General features: G+C 33.9%; 1 protein-coding gene across 1 annotated transcript in view; it reads left to right on the forward strand.

The window, feature by feature from the left end:
- CSMD1 (CUB and Sushi multiple domains 1) overlaps positions 1–20,963 on the forward strand; it is a 1,182,441-nt gene that overhangs the window by 880,850 nt on the left and 280,628 nt on the right. Inside the window, exons 16-19 of the mRNA XM_062571121.1 lie at positions 1,507–1,645; positions 7,324–7,511; positions 16,302–16,490; positions 19,548–19,664. Coding sequence (XP_062427105.1) covers positions 1,507–1,645; positions 7,324–7,511; positions 16,302–16,490; positions 19,548–19,664 — 633 coding nt within the window. The remainder of the gene's footprint in view (positions 1–1,506; positions 1,646–7,323; positions 7,512–16,301; positions 16,491–19,547; positions 19,665–20,963) is intronic.

Here is a 20,963-nt window from a genome sequence, read left to right on the forward strand (position 1 = left end):
CTGACCAACCTGATAGCCTTTGATGACATGACTGGCTTGGTGGAAATAAATAAATATATATATAAATCTACATATAAATATATGTATATATATATATTTAAAAAAAAAAAAAATAGCCAATGCTATTTAACCTTTTATTTAATGACATGGATGGTGAGAGAGAGTGCACCCTCAGCAAGTGTACATACGAAACTGGGAGGAGTGGCTGTTACCTCAAATGGTTGTGCTGCTGTTCGAAAGGATCTTGACAAACTAGAAAAATTGGGAAACAGGAACCTTATGAATTTCAATGAAAGGAAATACCATGTCATACCCCTGGGGAGGAATAACTAGCCCCCCACACTGGTACAGGCTGGAGGCTGCTGAGTGGAGATTAGTCTTCTAGAAGAGTCTCTGGAGGGTCTGGTGGACAACATGAGCCAGCAGTGTGCCCTATCAGCAAAGAAGGGCAACAGCTTCCCGAGTTGCATTAGGAAGAGTATTTCTAGCAAGTCAAGAGGTGATCTTTTCCCTCTTCTCAGCAGCGGTGAGGCCACATTAGGAACATTGTGCCCAGTTCTGGTCTCTTCAGTTCAAGAGAGATGTGGACATACTGAAGTGAGTTCAGCAAAGAGTCACAAAGATAATTAAGAGACTGGAGTATCTGTCATGCAAGGAGAAGCTGAGAGGTGGGATTACTTAGCCTGGAGAATAGGTGTATTCGTTGTATTAAGGTATTTACCTCATGGGAGAGTGTTAAGAAGATGGAGCCAGACTCTTCTCAGTGGTGCCCAGTGACAGGACAAGGGGTGAAGGACACAAACTGAAATACAGAAATTCCATTTAGGAATTTTTGTTTATTTATTTATTTAACTGTAAGGATGGTCAAACATTGGAACAGATTACCCAGAGAGGCTATAGAGTCTTCATCTTTAGAGATATTCAGAACCTGACTAGACACAGTCCAAGGCTACTTGTTCTAGTAACCATGCTTTAAGAGGGATTGACTAGATATTGGGATTGGAAGGGTTTGTCTCTTCCAACTTCAGCTATTGTAAAATTCTGTAATTCTGCAGGATATTTACAAGTTCCACTGAGTTGAATCATTACTCAATAAGATATTAATGGTGTAGTAAAATCACAAGAGTGAACTATATAAATTATTTGGAACAAATTTCTCTACTATTTCCACATAAATGTGGAATCTTGTGAAAACAAAACGATGATGCCGTGTTGATATTAATGAAGTTGAGCTGCCGTTCATCAGAAGGCAGGCTGGCAGAGTCAAGTCCCATGCTATATGTATTAAGATATGCACAGAGTAATAAGCTATGACAAGACATGATGCAGGAATTATGAGGCTGAGTGAAACAAAGTGTTCATAACATAATAAAATGTAGAATTTTACTTGTCATATATTATACTGTTTTTTGCTTTTCAATTTGATTTTTTAAAGTTCTTGTAATATCTTTTTATTGTATTAGAAATACTGTATGTGAGACAAGTTTACATGCTTTTGCCTTTCAGCACCGTGTGGTGGACATCTGACGTCATCAAGTGGTGTTATCTTGCCACCAGGATGGCCAGGATATTATAAGGATTCACTAAATTGTGAATGGGTAATTGAAGCAAGACCAGGACATTCCATTAAGATCACATTTGACAGGTGAGAATCATAAAGTCAAACAACAGGTAATGTCTGACTACATGCATTTATTTTAATATTGAAGAAGAAAAATATTCTTTAAGAACCAAGACCAGAAAAAAAATGATTGGTGTATGATGCCATGCTACTCCTGTCCTTCCAATACTATTCTACAAGGAAAAAATCCAAAGTTAAAACTGCATTTACATTGTCTTTATTTATGGTTAAAAGACATGCATTAAATGTCAACATACTAGTACATCACCAGGGATATGTTGTGGACTTTTGATCACTTTTAATGTAATGGTACAATATACCAGTGTGGACCTAAATTGGACATACTGGAACACGCTCTGTTATGTCCCAGTCTAGTATGCAGCTTTCTTTCGAAAGAATAATCTATATGTGAAGGGGAATCATTTTCAGATTACCCTTGCTCTGGTATGGAGTCAGGACTGTGCAGCTGGGGACCAGGAATGCAGACTGCAGCATGTCTCACCTCCTTGAAGTCACTGAGACCTCATCTAGTCCTTTTGTCTAACCATAAGAGAATCTATCAATAGGAAATTTTTACCAAAGAAAGAAAAACTACTTAAAAATAAAGCTCCATGTGACATAATGGTGCAAAGGGATGAGAAAGAGATTACAGTTAGGCTGCAGCCGTGTACTATTGGCCTTCCTGTATATCTGCCATCACCCAAAGGGAAGCAATAATCTGTGTCTAGTTTCACCTTCACATTGTGGAGCAAAATGATCCAGTATCACAAGCCTCATATTTGAGAGAGGAGATTACCTAATATGTTTGAGAGCAGAGGAAGAGTGAGAACGGGATAAACATGTGATATTTCCGCTAAAACTCTCTCAGTTTAGCACTATTAAAGGTGCTTTTATGTGTGTTTAGCAGCCTTCAGCATTGTTTAATTTCTGTTTGCACCCATATAAACTTAACATTGATGGTATTCTTCATTTTGAGAACTCGTTAGAATATCTGTCTTAAAATGAAATGCTTTAATAGGGGTAGTGGAATACGCAGATAAGATGAACAAGTAGTCATTGGAACTAGACAGCATTTGCACAAGAGGAAGGCAGGCGAAGAGGAGATGCGGAACGTGGAGTGCTATGTGTACTTCTTTTAAAACCATCTTGATACCTGTGCACTACGCTACAGTATACTTTTTTAAAGTCTCTCGTGGAGATCTAAGGAATTGCATATGGGATGCCCACTGTGAAAACTATAGCAAAGTGTAGCACTGGTGGAAACAGGGATAAATGTAATACACTGAGAAAATGGCAACATGGAGTTTGAAAAAGAGATTCTATATCAAAAACCTGTTGGAATTCTCTGATGGTGTTAGGAAGCACAGAGATACATTTGACATGGTTTACTTGGGTTTTCAAAATCCATGTTTTGTGATGGCTCTTCCCACTTCACTTTGTTCTTAAAAAGCTAAGCACCATTTTATTACAGGGAAGGACCTTGCATGAATAAAAACTTTATGAACACAGGAGAAAAGTCCCACAGCAAAATTTGAGGTGTTCTACAGGGTTATGTGTTGTGCTCGACACTGCTCAGTATGTTCAGAAATGATCTTAGAAAGGAGAGAATGGGGCTGATAATACCAACTTATTCAGAGTATTAAAACCAAGGGATGCCTGAAGGTTTCTGAAGAGTCTTATGGGATTTAATGTCTGGGCAATAAAATTGCATGTAGATTAAGTAAGTGCAAAGTGAAACATGCAAGAAAGAGTATTGTCTTCGTATATAAAATGAAGGACTTTGACCTTACAGTGGCCACTGAAACTGTTAAAGTTCTCGTCACCTTTTGTCAAGAAATATGAACGAAAACTTCTAATATATTCATAGGTTTGTGAACATGATTAGGAGAATGAAAAGTACTTTAGGGAAAAGATTAATTTAGCTTGTCTGTTTAGTTTATCATAACCCTTTTTCAGTCCTGTTTTGCTTTCATATTATAAATGCAATAAAATTAGGAGGGAACAGATAGAATAACAAACACTCAGGAAAGGAAGGAACTATTTAAACAATTCTTTCATAAAATTATCATATTGCCTCTTACAGCTACTAAGGTTGTTTGTTTTCATTGCATTTGACAGGAAACTCCAGAATTTAAGCCGTTGATGACTGTTGTTTTTTCTCCATTGAAACATTAATGTATTCATTCTAAGTTTACACTTATATGCCAGCTTTGCCCTTGCTGTTTAAAATTAATCATCAGAGGCCTGAGGTTCTCAAACATCTGTATATAGTGAACTGTAGTGAAAGCAAAAAGCCATATTAGTTCTAAGATGGAGCATTTTAATTGTAGAAAAAAAAAGGTTTGCCCGTAGTTACAGATTTTTTGATTCTGTGACCTAATTAGTGTGACCGCTATATTTTTGAGGATGATATTACTATTAAATATGCTGGTTTTGACAAGTGGAGAAGGAATCTTTCTCTGTTTACTTTGCAGCCTCATGCTAGTGTTCTTGATTTAAAAGAAATTATAGCTTTACTAAATCATATAATATAATAATATAATATATAGTGATAGTATAATATCTCTTTACTAATAAAGTTCTTTTTTTCTCTTGTCAACATGTAAACTGCTACCCATAGCAGAAGTTGGATTGTAAATCTTTTTATTACTTACAAGAACTAAACTCTCCTGATTAATCTAACATTAGAAAATTATAAATCAGTAAGCAAAATCAGTATCTAATAAAAAAAATAAAATCAATTAATTGATTTTGCTAATTAATTGACAAGTATAATGTTTTGTCAAGTGTTTTGCCTAGCTGTGGGAAAATGGAAGCTTTTTGTAGTTTGCTATGTGTCTTGCCATCCACAGATAGTTATCAGAATGAAATTGTGCACTATGAATGTGATCTTCAGAATGTAAATTAGCTCACTTTTTTGCTAATGAGGCTTTAATGTTGCTAGAAAAATGTGCTGTACTAGAGTACCTTCAAAACTTTCCACAAATAGCAGCAAATGACTGAAAAATCCTATGACTTTTTCTATTGAAACATGCTGTATTTCAGTTCATGAGTCATACTGCAAGGGCAATGAATGAACAAAATTTAATTGATTTAAGTAGTAAGAGAAGGGGCTAGAAGGGTAACTGTTAATGGGATGAATTTCTTTTACATTGAATATTGATGAAAACTCTCTAGATGATAGATGAAAGCAAGCCTTTATTCAAAACATAACTACATTAAAAAATAGTATAACATAGTATTATTCAAATCTTTTTTAAAATTCTCTGAACACTTGGAAAAAATCATACTATTTACCTACATAAGTATTCTAATAAACATTAAAATAGAAACTTAAGTGATGCTTAGTTAATTACTTCAAGTAAATGATGTGGAACCTATAATAATAAATTATCTTACTGTATCATTTTGGTAATAATGCAAGAATTCTAAAACACAGAAGAAAGAAAAAAAAACAAGGAGAAAAAGTTAAATGAAAAAAGTTGTTAGTTTTGAGATGAACAGGAATCTAGCTGGGAATAAAGATCAATGTAATGGGTAGCAATTGATGCAGGAATGATATTAAGATTTCTCTTTAAAATATTGAAGGACTGATCTGAAGTCCATTCTGTATGGTTATAAAAATGTGTTAAAACCAGCCTAACTATAGGCAACTGATTTCCTTATTCTGCTACTGGTGAATCACTATCTAATCTTTGAAGTTATGGAAAGGAACTGAAAATATTAGAACTCGAGTGATGTCCTCTGTGACCATCCATGTTGGTAAATTGAACAGTACCAGAGGATCTTCCCAGACTCAGGAACTCAAGCGTTTACAGGTAGATTGTTGGGAAAGTCTAACATACTTTCAGCACATGCCAGCTAACACTTTCTCTAACAATTATCAAGCATGATTCAGGAGTTAGTATAGGCAAACAGCTATCTGCCACGAGCAATTTGAATAATATTTCCCCGTTTGAGAGACTAATGGATGTATTTAATAGCATGGTTTCAGTGTCAAAAGCTGGTCCTGAGCCTTTTTAAAGTCCTGTTTAAGTTATTAGTGTATATGTAGCCTCTGCATTTCACCATCAGAATGGATAGGTAGGAGTGAGGATTTAGCTAACATGTCCAAACAGAGTATGTAGCTTAGATGAAAGTACCATGAATGTGGAAAGTTTTCTTTGTGAGCAGCAAAAGGCAATGTGAAGATAATGGCCAATGGCAGGGCCTCCAAGAAGTGATTTGTTCTGGTAGGTAAGCAGACGAAGAAACGCTTCTATAATTCTGAATGCGTTTCTATTTTCAGGGGCTCGGGAGAGATTAAAAAAACTATGGAGACTACTGAGCTAAGTGCTAAATTTGGCTTTCTGTTACTGATACCTCTGCATATGTGAGGATGATTTTATGTGACTAATACTACTTGTTCTATAAAATATAGTGGCCTGCCTGGGGAACTGTGTTAATTCTGTCATCAATACCTATGAAGTATAAAATTTGTTTACATTTTGAAGGAATATACCTTAGATTTACTCTTTTTCAAATGTTTAGTAATTTGCAGTTGTCTTTAATAACAAGAACATAATTTCTTTTTCCCACTAAACATGTTCTGTATTGACAAGACAGCCGAAGGACATTCATTTTGAAAAAACGTTACATTTCATAGACACAGTTTTTTTACTCTCAGAAGTTGAACTAATCAATCCTATGGGCAGAGAACAGAAAATCTTAGAGCACAAATATTTTTTTCGTACTTGCTCTGAAAGATTAAAATCTTATGAAGTAAGGATATTATGTATGCAGGCAAATAAGTTCAGATCAGCATGGATATCTGTGTTACAGCAGAAACTTTGCTAACAGAAAATTGATGTACAAGCTTTAGATCCTGCAGTTCACACGAATGTCTGAAATAACCACAAACTGTTTTGAAAAAAAATTGATGTAAGAAATGTCAGTCAAAGTTTCATCTACTGAAAACAGATGCAAGCTGTTTGATTTAAGAGTAACTAGCAGTGGATGACTGCACACACAGGCATCCTTTATGGAATGGAGAAATGTAATGTGGTTCAGTGACTGACACAGAGACATGGACTCTGCGGTTGACTGTGAAGTTATTTGTTGTTATAAATCAACTATCTCTTACTTACCCTACTTCTCCTTACCCTCACTGTATACGAATTTCAAAATCACGATCTCAGTTTAGTATTTTTGCACAATTTTACTTCATTTATTTAATAATACAGTAGTGAACTTTGTTAAAAAAAATGAATGGTTGAGTGTGTGAAACAGCTATTGTGAAACATGCACAAAAAATACTGAAATGAAATTGTGAAATATTACGGGTAAAGATACTCCTAGGATGTCCATCTGCTATTTAACCTGAGAACCCTTCTAGGGTTTTTCTAAAACATTTTCCTTTGAGACGATTTGCAGTTTTTTAACCAGATGCCCCGTGAATGTTTTTTTGAAATCCGGCCATATTGTTGATCTGAATTATACAACAGTTGTTATAAATTTTAAATGACACTAGACAAAGCAAAACAAGGAAAAATACACACAGAACCTTTATTAGTTGTTGTTCTGAGTAATATTCTGATGAATCTGTAGAAATTCTGATCTTTACATATATGATATTCTTGATCAGTTGCACATAGGTTGGATTTCTAGTTAAAAAAATAGCGTAATTCCTCTGCTTACTCTCTGACTTATGTATTCTTTTCCAGATTTCAAACTGAAGTTAATTATGATACACTGGAGGTCAGAGATGGGCCAGCTAACTCATCCCCATTAATTGGAGAATACCATGGAACACAAGCACCCCAGTTCCTTATCAGTACTGGCAATTACATGTATCTGCTCTTCACTACAGACAACAGCCGTTCCAGTGTTGGCTTCCTAATTCATTATGAGAGTAAGTCTGATTTATTTTAATAGATTTTTAGTTTTGGAAATAACATTGAATCTGAAAATGAGCACACAAATGGTAACAAATAAACTATGGTAATATATTTGTCTAAGAAAAAATTGGTTTTACCTATACTATTCTAACAGATAACCCTAAACTGTTAATTAATTTGGGGAATTTTTCCTTCATGAGTTCTTCTGTATTATTCTGACTGCTTATAGACCCAGATGTTTAGCCAAATGGAAAATAACTTCAGAAATTGGCCACTATGGGTAAGGATATATTGGTTTCTCTCCCTCCTCCTTTTTTTTTTTTTTTTTTTTTTTTTTTTTTTTTTTTTGTGATTATCATACACTTTTGCAAAGCATTAGAACTCTAGAATTACTATAATGACATATTTTTATTTTAAGATTTAGATATATCAAATTACATATATAAAATTAGCTAAACTCACATTGGTCTTTATATGATTCACTTAAATACTAGTTAGAGTGAATGAACATGTTTACTGAGGTTCTACTAACTAAGCAAGTAGCATTATTTTCATCAGTTGTTCTGATCTTGTCTGGAAACTAACCTGTCTGCAGTAAATTTAATTTCACGTTGCATCTGGAATGAATGCCCAAACATATCTTTCATAGCTATGACAAAGCTTGGAGATTTTTCTGAATACTTCTAGCTTTCAATCAGACAATAGCTGAGCAATCAGGCAATGGATGAGCAGATAGTAATACTGCAAACCGCAATGCAGCTAGAACATGTAAAGACATAGGTAGGTTTCTGCATGAGGTATGTGCAGATGCTGTTCAATTTCCTCTACTGTGTTTGATCTAAATGGTTGCTGTTACATTTTGTAAGATAGTCCTTAAATGAACTGTGCTATATTTTAAACCTAATGTCAGGTAGATGTCTTCTGTTCTGTTAAAAATGAAAACAATTAGTAATAAAATGTCTGTCCTACTTGTTGTTAAAAAGAGGGTCTAATTATGAAATGTTTTAGAATCATATTCTTATATTGTCTTTTTTTCTTTGTTGACTATTGTGATACCTTGCACACACATGGTACTAGTTTTTCAGTGCTGTTTCTCAAGGTAGCCAGATAAATATGGCAGATTGAAATATGATTAGTGTACTTAAAACCTTGAAATTCAGTTAGATCTTTAAAAAGTGAAAATGACAAAAGGATAATAAATGATCTTTATTTTCTTTTGTGCATAATTTCCACACATAGAATAGAGACATATTTATTATACTTATTATATAAAAAGCTAATATACTTCCAATTTTAAAAGTCATAACAAAAGCTATAATTTTATTTTACAGACTTTTTCCGTGCAGACTGACTCGCTGAATAAAGCATCTTTTTCTTTCTGTGGAAGTGCTATTTAAAATGAATTCTGTTATTCTTATTTTTTGTTAAGAAATGAGTAAGAAAATGAAATTTAATTTAGAAATAGGCAGCTCATTTTCAATTCTCAGTTTTAGGAGTGAATTTGTTTAATTTTTCATAAATTTTATTTTCGGTTAAATAGTTATCTGGCAATTAAATTTCAATAGATATTAATGAAAAGCTTAACATCCTTTCTTTTTCTAAACAGTAACTGCTATTTCTTTTATGCTTTTTTCTCATTGTGAGTGCTATTCAGCTAGCAGATTACGACATTTAAATTTAAGTGTCTATGTAGAATTTTCTAGAGGCACACATCCAAGCTCCCATTCTGGGTAATGGAAATTCAGTCAATCCATAGAGTCTAGGAAATAATTCAGTTTACCCTGAAGTAGAATCCAGGGTCTACATTCAATTGCTTGAGCATGGAGGGGTTATTTTAAGTACCATGAGTGTTATTTTAAGTACCTTGAGGTGTTCCACTTGGTTGCCAAGTACTGCTCTAGAGAATTGTGGGTCTTGCATAAGTCCTTTGCCATGTCTACCAGCCCCATGCAGACATCTTGGTTATGATAAGATGGCACTAGCCAATGGCATAGAAACCTATGTTTAGATAGCTAAATTTCTCTCCTACTGACTTTGCGAGATGACTTGCTCAGTAGTTTCCTCTGATTATATTAATCAGATCTCGACTGACTGTGAAAGGAACTTAAACACCAAAAATGGCTGTATATGTGTTAGTGTAAGCATCTTAAACTGAAAGTGAATCTTGCACTGTAGTCCTTACTGTAGAACACAGTGTGATATAAAGAGAGACCAGTCACCAACATGAATGAGTATGTCCATGTGCACAGAGTAAGCTGTGTAGAAATAGCTTGCTAAATACTTCATACCTGTGTCAATGTTTTTGCTCCGCAAGGCTTATTAAACTTAGTTATAGCAACAGTGCTTGGCTGTATTGTTTTCTTTGGACAACAGGTCTCACAGAGCAAAAACTGTACACATTGTGTTGAGTTGTACATACTGATGCAAGCGGAATTTATCCCAGAGTCACTCTGATGATGTTAGTCACCACTGGGAGGGCCTGAAGCATTCCTGCAGCAGGTGTCAGATACCTATCCTTCCTAGAGCCTCGTCTCTTCTACTAGCAGATGTGTGCCTGTCAGGGAAAAGCTAGTTATAGTAACCAGTAACAGGTTACTAAGTACTAAGCAGATGAAGGCAGTAGTTGCAAGGAACAAAATCAAGTGGAAGGACCCAATGGAGGTGCTGCATAATCTGCCAGGAAGAGGAGAGGCCAGAACTATCTTTTGATGGCCCCAGTAGTCATTACTATAAAAATTGCTTCAGTTAAAGATATCACAGCATCTTTGTATGTTTTACGTTTCTTCCACTTGTAGCAAAAGACAGGCAATCATAAGTTTTTAAAAAGTTTCCCAATATTATCTTTGGAAATGCAAATGACTATTCTATTCAGAAGTGTACTAAAAATCTTCCAACATTAGTCAAGAATATCAAGATAAATTAGATCACTGAACTGTGAAACAGAGAGATCTTAATCCTGCTTAAAGGAGAAATCGCAGCATAACATATACTGTGTTGCTACTGGCATGGCAGTAATTTTCTATTACACTAAAACAAATCTATGATAAAATTTTAATAGAAATGTGCCCCTTCAGCAGGACTTCAGATGTGCAGGTAATTTGTTAATTCCCTTCCTGTAATGTCTGTAATTCAGTTTTCCGATGACCTTTTAAATATAGCTAATGCAAAGCAGTGTAGATAAACTGTTATTCATCTAAGCCAAATATAAATATAATATATATTTTTATATGTATTTTTAATATAGAAGTAAATAAATCTTTCAGATACACAATTCAATGTTTTCAAGAATAATTCATCTGTATGCTTTGGACCACTATGGCTGTTCCCTAACTTATATGTCCTTTATCTGTCAATTTCCGTGGTAATCTGTAATCTTTTATTTTTTGCAGTTCCTTATTTTGTGAGGCAGATTCTTCAATCTTAGCCCTTTTGGGGACCCCAAAAAGGAGGGAAATAACATAGAGTCACCTTTCATTAAGATATTTCTGAGATTTATCTTTCCTTGGAACAAGAAAACACGATCAATTTTAAAGACAAAATAGCAATTATTTCTTAAATCCAGATACTTTATTTAAAAGTCCATGTTTTTTACTAAGTTTTTATTCTCTTCTGAAATAGAGTTTATCTGAAACATAGAACAGAAATAATATCTTGGTTTTGCTTGCAGACAGTAACCATCCCATATTACCATGTACATCAATATATATTTGATAAACATTATATTCCTTTAAATAATGAGAGAAAAATTAAGAAATTGCTCTAAAGTCAAGGATAGTCCAAAAAGGCTCCTGTAGTATTCACAGTTTATGTGGGGGGAAAAAAATAAAGATAAATAAATTTTGATATTAGTGCACATAACTGTGGCTGATCTTTGTAAAACTTTTCATTTTAGGTCATGTAAAAAATCTAGCAAATTTAATGTTGTGGCTTTCTTGTAAATGAAGTATTCCTGAGAATATAAAGTGTAAAGCTAATCTTTTATTCATACTTTACAAAATTATGTTTGATTGATTAGATTTGCTTTTGAAAAAAAACTTCTGGATGCACAAATGTGCAATCTTCATGGGCTTGACCAAGTGTCAAGGTCATTCAAATAGCTCAGAATCAGTTTTAGCAATCATGACATAGAAATAAGATGCTTCCTTATATACTTCTTTGTTTGAAGAAAAAATAATATTGGTGGATAGTCTGAATATGAAGAAAGGATTCATTAAATTTTATATGGCATCACAAACAATTGAAGAAGTTACTGCAATGTGGGGGAGGAATTTTTTGATTTAGCAGTTGATTATACTCTGACTAGCAAGGAGAACCAACTGAGAGCATGAATAAGAAAAGCAGCTTTTATGAAAATGTTCCTGAAATAATAGAATTTAAGATTTTTAAGAAATGAAAGAATGAGGGTGACATAAAGTTATGATAATGATGTCAATGGTTTTCAGAAATCTAAAATTCACCAGACTTGGGGAACTGGTAGGTAGACATCCTTAGGAAGGAATTCTGAAAGGCATTAATAAAAGAGGTTATATTAAGGCCTAATAGCAAACTGTAACTGTTGAAGAGAAAAGAAAAAGTATTATGCACCACTATAGCTATTTAAAAATCCTTTTTAATAATGTGGAAATAATGTGGATCCAAGCACACATTGTTATAGATGTTCATCAAAGAATAACACAGATGAAGTTGTTAGGATAAAATACGAAAAACTAAGGCATATAATTAGTTAAAGCTAGCAAGAGACAGAAAAGATATTAATAACGATACCTATTAATATATAAACAGTAAGAGAAGAAGAAAATAAAAATCATTACTCAATTAAAACATGAGCAAATGTCACCTGACACAGGGAAGGCTAAATGTTCTGCTGCTGTTTTGAAACATAAACAGAAAAGGTTAATTGCGAACATATACTTAACAAAATTAAATGAAAATTAACAAGGTAAGAATATAACATATGCAAAGAGGAGATTAGGCAATGTTTAGATAAGTAAATGTATTTTCTTCATGGTGTACTGAAGAAACTCACTGTTCAGCACTTGAAAAGAAATCTGAAGCAATCTCTGCATCACTGAGAATTATATTTGGAAACTCAAAGCTGTAGGGAAGTTCCCGATGATTGCAGAAAAGCATACATCTTTCAAAAAAAAAAAAAAAAAGGAAAAAGAAGGAGGAACAATAAGATTAAGGCTATTCATTTTATCTTGACTCTTGTAAAGATGCTATTTTCAAGCTGATAAATAAGGTGATAAGGAACAAATTATTTCTATTTGATAAGAACAGATTATGTTAAACCAATTTCTATCTTGACAAGATAACTGGCCTTGTAGATGTGGGAAGGAAAAGGGAAGGAAAAAACTCTATATTGACTTTTGTAAGGTTTTTAGCAGTCTAATAGAGGAACTAAAGAAATTTGATCTAGATGAAATTATTCCAAAAATTTTGAAAACTCTTATGCAAAAACCAGCCATCTATCCATAGTTTATTGTCTAACTTCAAATTTGTAGGTGTCATACAGTGATCTGGATTGAATCCGATATTATATGATATTTTTATTATCAATTTTGATGATGGTATGATTAATACACTTAGAAATCCTGAGGATGATTCCAGTCTGCAGTTACGGAGAATTGGCTTAGCATTCAAAACAAGCTAGATGAACTGAAGAAATAATCTAAATTTAAAAAATTGAAGTTTTGTAAAAAAATATGCTAAGCATAAAGGGAATGGAGAAGTGATATCCACAAATATAAAGCAGAAAGACAGTATAAAAGGATATGGTGTTTACATAGAGCCTAAATAATATTTAGAAAAATGTAATAGCAGTGTAAAACGTCAACTCCACCGACCGTTGTACTGAATCATCAAAAAGAAAAAGAAAAAAAAAGAAAAAACAGAGCAAAGGCATATTTTATTAAAAGGACTGTTTTATATAAGACTCAAGAAATAATTATTCCATTTCATTTGGTAACCTTAGAGGTAATATTGTGTGCACTTTGGGACTCTTTTGGGAAAATCAGGAGGATGCTAACATGGAAAATACGACACATATGGAGTCATTGAAAGATCTGCTTTTGTTTAGTCTTTAAAATAGGTGTCTTAGTAGGCAGGAACGGAAATACGGTAACACTCTTAGCAGTAAAGAATTGCAGCTCACATAGGAGTTGAGTCTAGTAGTCCATTAAAAAGCCTGTGCTGCCTATTAACTACTAGGAGGTAGATGACGTTACTACTGCAGTTCTAAATGACTGCTTTACTGCATGTTAACAAAATTAGTGTGTACCAGCGTAGTCTCCTCTATGTAGCAGATGCTCTGTTAGCTGAAAATACTCTCCAGACATTCTTCAACAAAGAGTTTTTTGACTGTTGTATGGAGGAAGAGTGAAAGAACTAAATGCTTGAAAAATGCTTAAAATAGCGTAAGCTAATCTTCCCTTTCCTCTTCTACGGTCCTCTTTCTCTGCCTTCACTCTTTTCCACTTCTCTCCCTCCTTTCCTGTTATTAGCCATCCTTGCTACCCCCCTGCCTTTAAACTCCCACTATTACAAGTTTCTCTCACTCAGCATATTTCAAGTCAGTTGACTGTATCACAGTGCGGTAACAACACTTTGTTTTAGTGTCAGTTTTGCACGAATGCAGTCACTTACACAAGAGCTGCTGGAAGAATACTAAGACTAGGAGTATATTTGCAGCCTTGCACTTCTCCTGATTCTTCTGGCTGATTCACCCTGGGTAGATTGCAGGGAAATGCTTCTTACCATTTGAGCCAGTCCAATGGGCTAGAGGTGCCTGAGCCTTGGTTCCATTCTGGCAGTCCTTCGTACAGCTTAACTTTTAGCACAACCCCATGTACGGTTTTGACCTATGCTCACTAACACACTCTCATGGAGTACCTGGGCATAGTTCAAGAGATAACTTCAGCAGGAGGCTGTTCTCAACGAGCAGCATGGATAAGTCGGTATGGTTTGAGATGGACACATTTTTAGCTGTATGATTGCTGAGTTGTGCATTGGTATTGGTGCCAGGGAATGGGGACTCTCCTATTTTGGTTGTGTGACCTCTGGTTCTGTATTCTTGGAATCATTTATGAGAGCAAATACTATTCTATTTTTTTCCAGAGAATTACTCACATTTTTTTTTGAAGCAAAAATAACTTGCCACGGTTCATAGAATCATAGAATCAGTAAGGTTAGATTAAGCCTACCTAAATGGCAGGATAAACTGGTTCAAGTCTTTTATTAGGAAATACTCATCACCTTTCAAAAAATATTTTTGCCATCTGTGTTATTTATAACACAGATGATACTATACTCATGACAAGGAACAGCACTCAGCTTCCAGCTGAAAATGCTTGTGTTGTCCAGAAGGTTTTGGAATTCACTGGGTGACACAATGACTGCATGATGGCTTGCATAGATGGGCAACATAGTAATTATGGCCCTCAGCCAGGTTTTTGTTCCTATTCCTCTTACCAGACTTGTTTGCTTCAGGTATTTTATGCAAAGATTATATCATATGAGCATTCTTTAAAATTTACTTTTAACCATCTTACCTTTTAATATTCTATTTTGTGATAATTTTGACTCTGATCAATGAAAAGGGAAGTATTGGTGTGTAATACGTATGAATATATAGAATATTAAACTGTGTAGCTGTTACATGCCCCATACATTATAGCAACAAATTACTTTTTCCTCTTTAGAGAATCTAATGAGTGGTTAGATTAGTGATTAAACTAATTTCTAAAAGTGTCTTCTAAATATTTGCAAAATATGCTTTTGTGACTGTCAGATGGGAAAGAAAGGATCGGATACCAGTGGAGGGAGACAGATTTTCCTCTGACCGTGCTCAGCTTCTGGTAGAGGAAGGACCAAGGACCAATGTTCCCATCTACTGAAGAGGTTCCACTGAGCTCTGTCACTATCTTTTCCAGGCACATATATAGTAACGGAAATAAGTGAAAGAAATGCCTTTCATCACAGTGGAGAGATTTTGTTTCTCTTGTGTGTATCCATTATGATTCATACATGATGAAATTCCACTATTACCTGCTATTATTAGGGATAATGGATAGTGCTCACTTAATGAGCTTGTAATTTGGAGGGGGTTTTTTTGTTGTTGTTCCACATACAGCTCCAGGTTTATTTACCATGCACTATTCAATCTCTGCTATAAGACATAATTTTTAAAGACTACTTCTGCCAGATAAGAGTTATACAGCAAGTATATAAGCTATGTTTATTTTCTGTCTATTTTTGATGTAGGGGTGTACCTGTAGGATTTAACAAATGGTGTCTGAGTTCATTAATTGTATGTTTTTGTCATACATTAGTATACTAAGTCAAATAAATGTTACTATGACAGAGGAAGATTGAATCCTCCCAGAGTATCAGGAATATAATAGATGAAATGTAATAACTGAATGTGATTTATATACAAGGAGAAGAAATCATTGTGTATTAATACTCTGAATCTTAATAACTTCCTATAGTTGTAGATATTCACTGCTTATTTTGTCTTTCTTTCATTTTTCAATAAAAAAATACTTTAAAACTTCAATCTTTTTCCTACCTAATTTAGGTTTTTCTGTTCTATGAGATTGAAAATTGAAAAACTATGCTCTGAGTCAGAGACAACATCTAGGCAAAGTACTTCATATCCTACATCAAAGCTCAGTCATATTAACAAGTATATTTTGGGGGATATTTCTTCCATCTTGCTTATTCATTTTGTGCTTTGTTTGAAATTTTTATATTTACTGTTTTAAAAAAGAAAAGATGGAACTAAATAAATTCGTGTATTTCAGGTGTTACTCTGGAATCAGATTCCTGCCTTGACCCAGGGATTCCAGTGAATGGCCATCGCCATGGTAACAACTTTAATATCCGCTCTACAGTAACTTTTAGCTGTGATCCAGGATATACACTGAGCGATGAAGAACCACTCGTATGTGAAAGAAACCATCAGTGGAATCATGCATTACCCAGCTGTGATGGTAAGTGTCAAGTTCTTCAGGTGGCAGCTTTAATGTCCAAGAAAGTTAATCTTCTATTTTCAACAACTAATTAAGCTTATCATTGCTACTGCTACTACCTCCCTTCTGTTACACCAAGGTCCATACTTTTCAAAATTGGTTTTGCTGTTAATAAAAGCTATACTTCACATTTCTGTATCAGCTTTCAGTCAAGTACTGTAATATTCAGTGAAATTTACAGACAGGTACCTATTCACTAACAGAAAAATTAGAAGGCTCTGAGGGTGCTGCTGTTCAGCTGTGAATGAAAATGGTGCCATTCAACTAAAATTTTAAAACTAAACTGATAAGCATAGCTTAAGTTTTAAACTTAAAATGCTGAACAACAAAATGATTTCTTGAAACTTAGAATACCTGACACCAAGCTGTTCACGGTGTACCTATATAGTTAATTTTCTGGGCATATTTTTAATTTGAAATTGATTATTTTGAAATTCTGAATTTGTGAACTTAAATCGGGGCCCGTATTCTCATTTAGGCTTCCAGTTTTCACTAAGGAGTTCTGACCCTATGCACAAAACTTATAAGCTACCAAAATAATACCAAAATAACTAAAAGCTATTTATCACCACAAAGCAAACTAATCTACTATCCAAACACATTCACTTTATAAGCATAACAACTTATTCCTCCTTTGGAAGGATGAGGAAAAATGTTTTAAATTGCATTTTGTGATAAATTTTAGAGTGCATGTACTTGGCCCAGTTGATGAACTTTGAAACAGATATCACAAATATTCTGAAAAATGTAATTTTAAAATAAGCAAAGCATTTTTAATATTCCTCTATTAATTTTATTAATATTCCTTTATTAATTTTATTCTGTTTGCTAGTTTGTTTTGCTACAATGGCTTGAGAAAGACTATTTTAGTGATCTTTTGAATAGTATCATATTCTTTTTCAATTTACCTTGTACTATAAATTGTGAGTATATTTTTGTAGTAAAATGCCAATATTTAATTCTTTTGTTTGCAAATGAAAATACAGACAGACACAATTAACTTTTGTTCTGTGAAAGTGGGTCCTTATTTCCCAGTGCCATCACCTACTTTCAGCGTAATTGTATAATAGAGCATTTCAGTCCTTTCTGGAGTAGGGCTTATAGGCATGTAACGTGCAAGTGTTCCATTCTGTTTCTTCTTTTCCCTTCACATACCCAGCTGGGCCATATATATAACAAGTACAAAAAAGACCAAACAAAACTCACATATTATAGGTCATCATTATTTACAAAATATTTTCCATTTGCCATATTTAATGGTAATTGACATTATACATATGATGCAAGATACTGACTCAAATTTTTTGAATATGACATTTAACTCAGTTTTCAAAAATCAAATTGATTTCAACCTCAGTCCAGCTGAGGTGGCATTGTATAGCCACCTGCAGGCTATTGATGTTTTCAAAAATGTTCGGAAAAGTTCAGAAAGGAAATAAATAGAAGAAATCCATTTGGGAAAAGCATCTTACTCTGTTTCATACCAACAAATGAAGAAAAACAACTATACTGAGACACAATGGCCAAAGTGTCTTCTAAATAAAGTGTGGTGTTGAATAATATACTTTTTCAGTCTCAGAATACTGTGATCTCAATGTGGAGCATAAAATAATTTTTTATGGAGAGCTAAATAAAAACAGATTATTTACATATTTTAAATTTATAACTAGATGAATTTATTGTAAATATTTAGTACCTACTTTAAGGAATGTTGCACAGCCAAATACTTTCTCCTGTGATGTTAACAGAACAACAGGGGTTCTGAAGGAATCTATACCACTATTCAGTTAAGCTGTTATTACTGGGTGTCTGTATAGTTACTCAGTATTCATTATTATCAGTCTTATTTTCACTGTGTTTTTGGTGATATATATCGCCACTCATGCTTACATTTAGAAATATATATGCAGGCAAAAACAATCTAGAAATATTTTTTATCCTTTTACTTATATATAAATATATATAATACCTAAATTAAAAAAAAAGCTTAAAAATGTTTAATAAACATTGTAGTATAATGTGAAATGAAAACAGAACTTTAACTATAATAAAGACATACATATTATGGATATATGTATATACACAGTCTATATAGATATGTTTAGCTACTGCAAGTTTATTGCAGAATTTCTCATATTTATTTGCTTTTTAGTTTATGGCAAAGTTTACATCTCTGAGAGAGAAAACAAAGTGTCTTAACGTTCTGGTGTTGCATTGTAAAATAGTAAGTTTATTAAAATTTTAAAATAACATAAAAAGGTGGACAGCATCAGATATGAGAAGAAAACACAACCGTGCTGTGTTTGTAAGATCAGTGAGCAATTCAGCTGTATATAAAATCTTAAACTTTAATTCATATGCCATGCAAATTTCAGCAGCCTACTTTAGCAAATGCTAAGTTTACATGAAATGTTTTTAGCATAGTTCTTTTGTCTTTCAGAGTGTTTGGTTCCAAATAAATTACTTATAATGAGAGAATATGAATCTCTGAAAGAGAGAAAAGTGCATTTATTTTCTTGAATATCACAGGAGAAACCAAACTGAGAAAACTTTTCCATTCTTTGAAAAAATTACATTTTCTTTCTTAAATATTTGTTATATGTGGTGTGAAACATTTTTTTAAGTATATAATGCAAGAAACATAATTCTTAAGATGTTCGATTTCATAGTTAATTCACACAAAAATAATTTTTGTTTAATCGTACTTCTTAAACAGTACTATATTATGAGTTATTGTTTTCTATATTTTGGAATAAAATTTTACTTGTTTTGTCTTTTGCTAACTAGCAGGAGGGGCTATAATTGAAAAACAAACTCCTTTTCATAGGCTAATTTAAGAATAAACAAGCTGTTGTCAAATGTGAATGTGATCACTTCAGACCAATTAACTCCGCTGATTTTAATACTTCACCATATTTTTAATGAAGTAAAGAATTAACTGTAGATTTTGCAAAGAACAGTACTTCCTATATGACTTCTATTTTCTTTTATTTTTTTTCCTGTTTTTCTCTTGTTAAGCTTTATGTGGTGGGTACATTCACGGGAAGAGTGGAACTATTCTTTCTCCAGGTTTTCCTGATTTTTATCCAAACTCCTTAAACTGTACTTGGACTATTGAAGTTTCACATGGCAAGGGTAAGAATCTAATATGAATCCCATATGCATATATAATCTTTATATATAAGAATTTCAAACAAGCAAAAAACCCACAAGAAAATGCCTTTTTCAGATGGAGGTAAATAAGTGCTTTGCTATTCTCTAAAAAAGAAAAATTTCAGTTTAATATCCCCAAATACACGCCTTCAAATGTTGTAATGTCTTTAGTTTGAGTTTATTTTGAAAAGAAAACATTATTTCAGCAGTGACCTGAGGAAACTTGTTTGATTTAGTCCCTCTCTAAAAAATATGAAAAAAGAGAAAGGACAGAATATATGGAAATATTTTTTGCTTGTTAAATAACGCTAGAATAGTTAGTGAAAACTGCCTAAGCCCTGCTGAAAAGTCTTCTTCATTGGTAAGTTTCAGGCAGCACATTTGATATTAGTAAGCTTAAATTTCAGATATATAATTTCAGAAATTGTTTATCTCTGTTATATGCACTGTAGAGCAACATTCGGATAAACAGTTAAGCTGAGCAGTTTATCCATTAGGGATACGTGTAAAAGAACTATGAGAAAAGCCTAGGAAGCACTGGTGATATCTGTTGCATATCGCTGAATCAAATTATAATGAGCAAATTCCTTTTTTTATCACATATGGTAAGAAAGGCCTTTTTTATTGTCATGGATGAGTGATGCACTTCACTCACAAGAGAGAAGCAGAAATATGTTTGTTGATATAAGACAGTGATTTAACAAAGTTCAACAAGACAGTGATTTAAAAAGATGCAATGGCAAGGGATACTCAGCTATTTACTGCACAGAGGACAGGGTCAGACAAAACCTTCAAGGAGACTCTCACGTTGAGTCGTGAAGTTCGGAGTGGACCCCCTTGCTTTCCAAACTCCTCCTCAGAGGAGGCTGCATGCAGCTGGATCCAGACTCGGTTTGTGTCTAAAGGATTATGTGCACGATCAATTAGAGATACAACTTAGCAAAGTTCGCAAATGCTGTTAGTCACTTACCACTCCAACGGTTTCTTGTCAGAAGTTCTCTTAATTCCTGGAGAGTAACCTTGAGAGGCGTCCCAGCTCAAGGGGAGATTCATCGTTGTGCAGCCAGCTGCCGTGCAGGAGAGCTCAAAGGGCTCTAGGCTCCAGCACTATTTAAGGGCCCAGAGTCTGACTTGTGTTCGTACAATATTCGCTGTGGAGATGTACTTTTTTTCTGCTGCCCTTATGTCGTGTTGGGGAAAACATACCTCTTTTTGCTGATCTCATGCCCGTTTACGGCCTCACCAGTTGCAACCAGTATCGCGTAGTTCCTCCTTGTCAGC

The sequence above is a fragment of the Rhea pennata genome, chromosome 3, assembly GCF_028389875.1.
Source record: "Rhea pennata isolate bPtePen1 chromosome 3, bPtePen1.pri, whole genome shotgun sequence".
Taxonomy (NCBI): domain Eukaryota; kingdom Metazoa; phylum Chordata; class Aves; order Rheiformes; family Rheidae; genus Rhea; species Rhea pennata.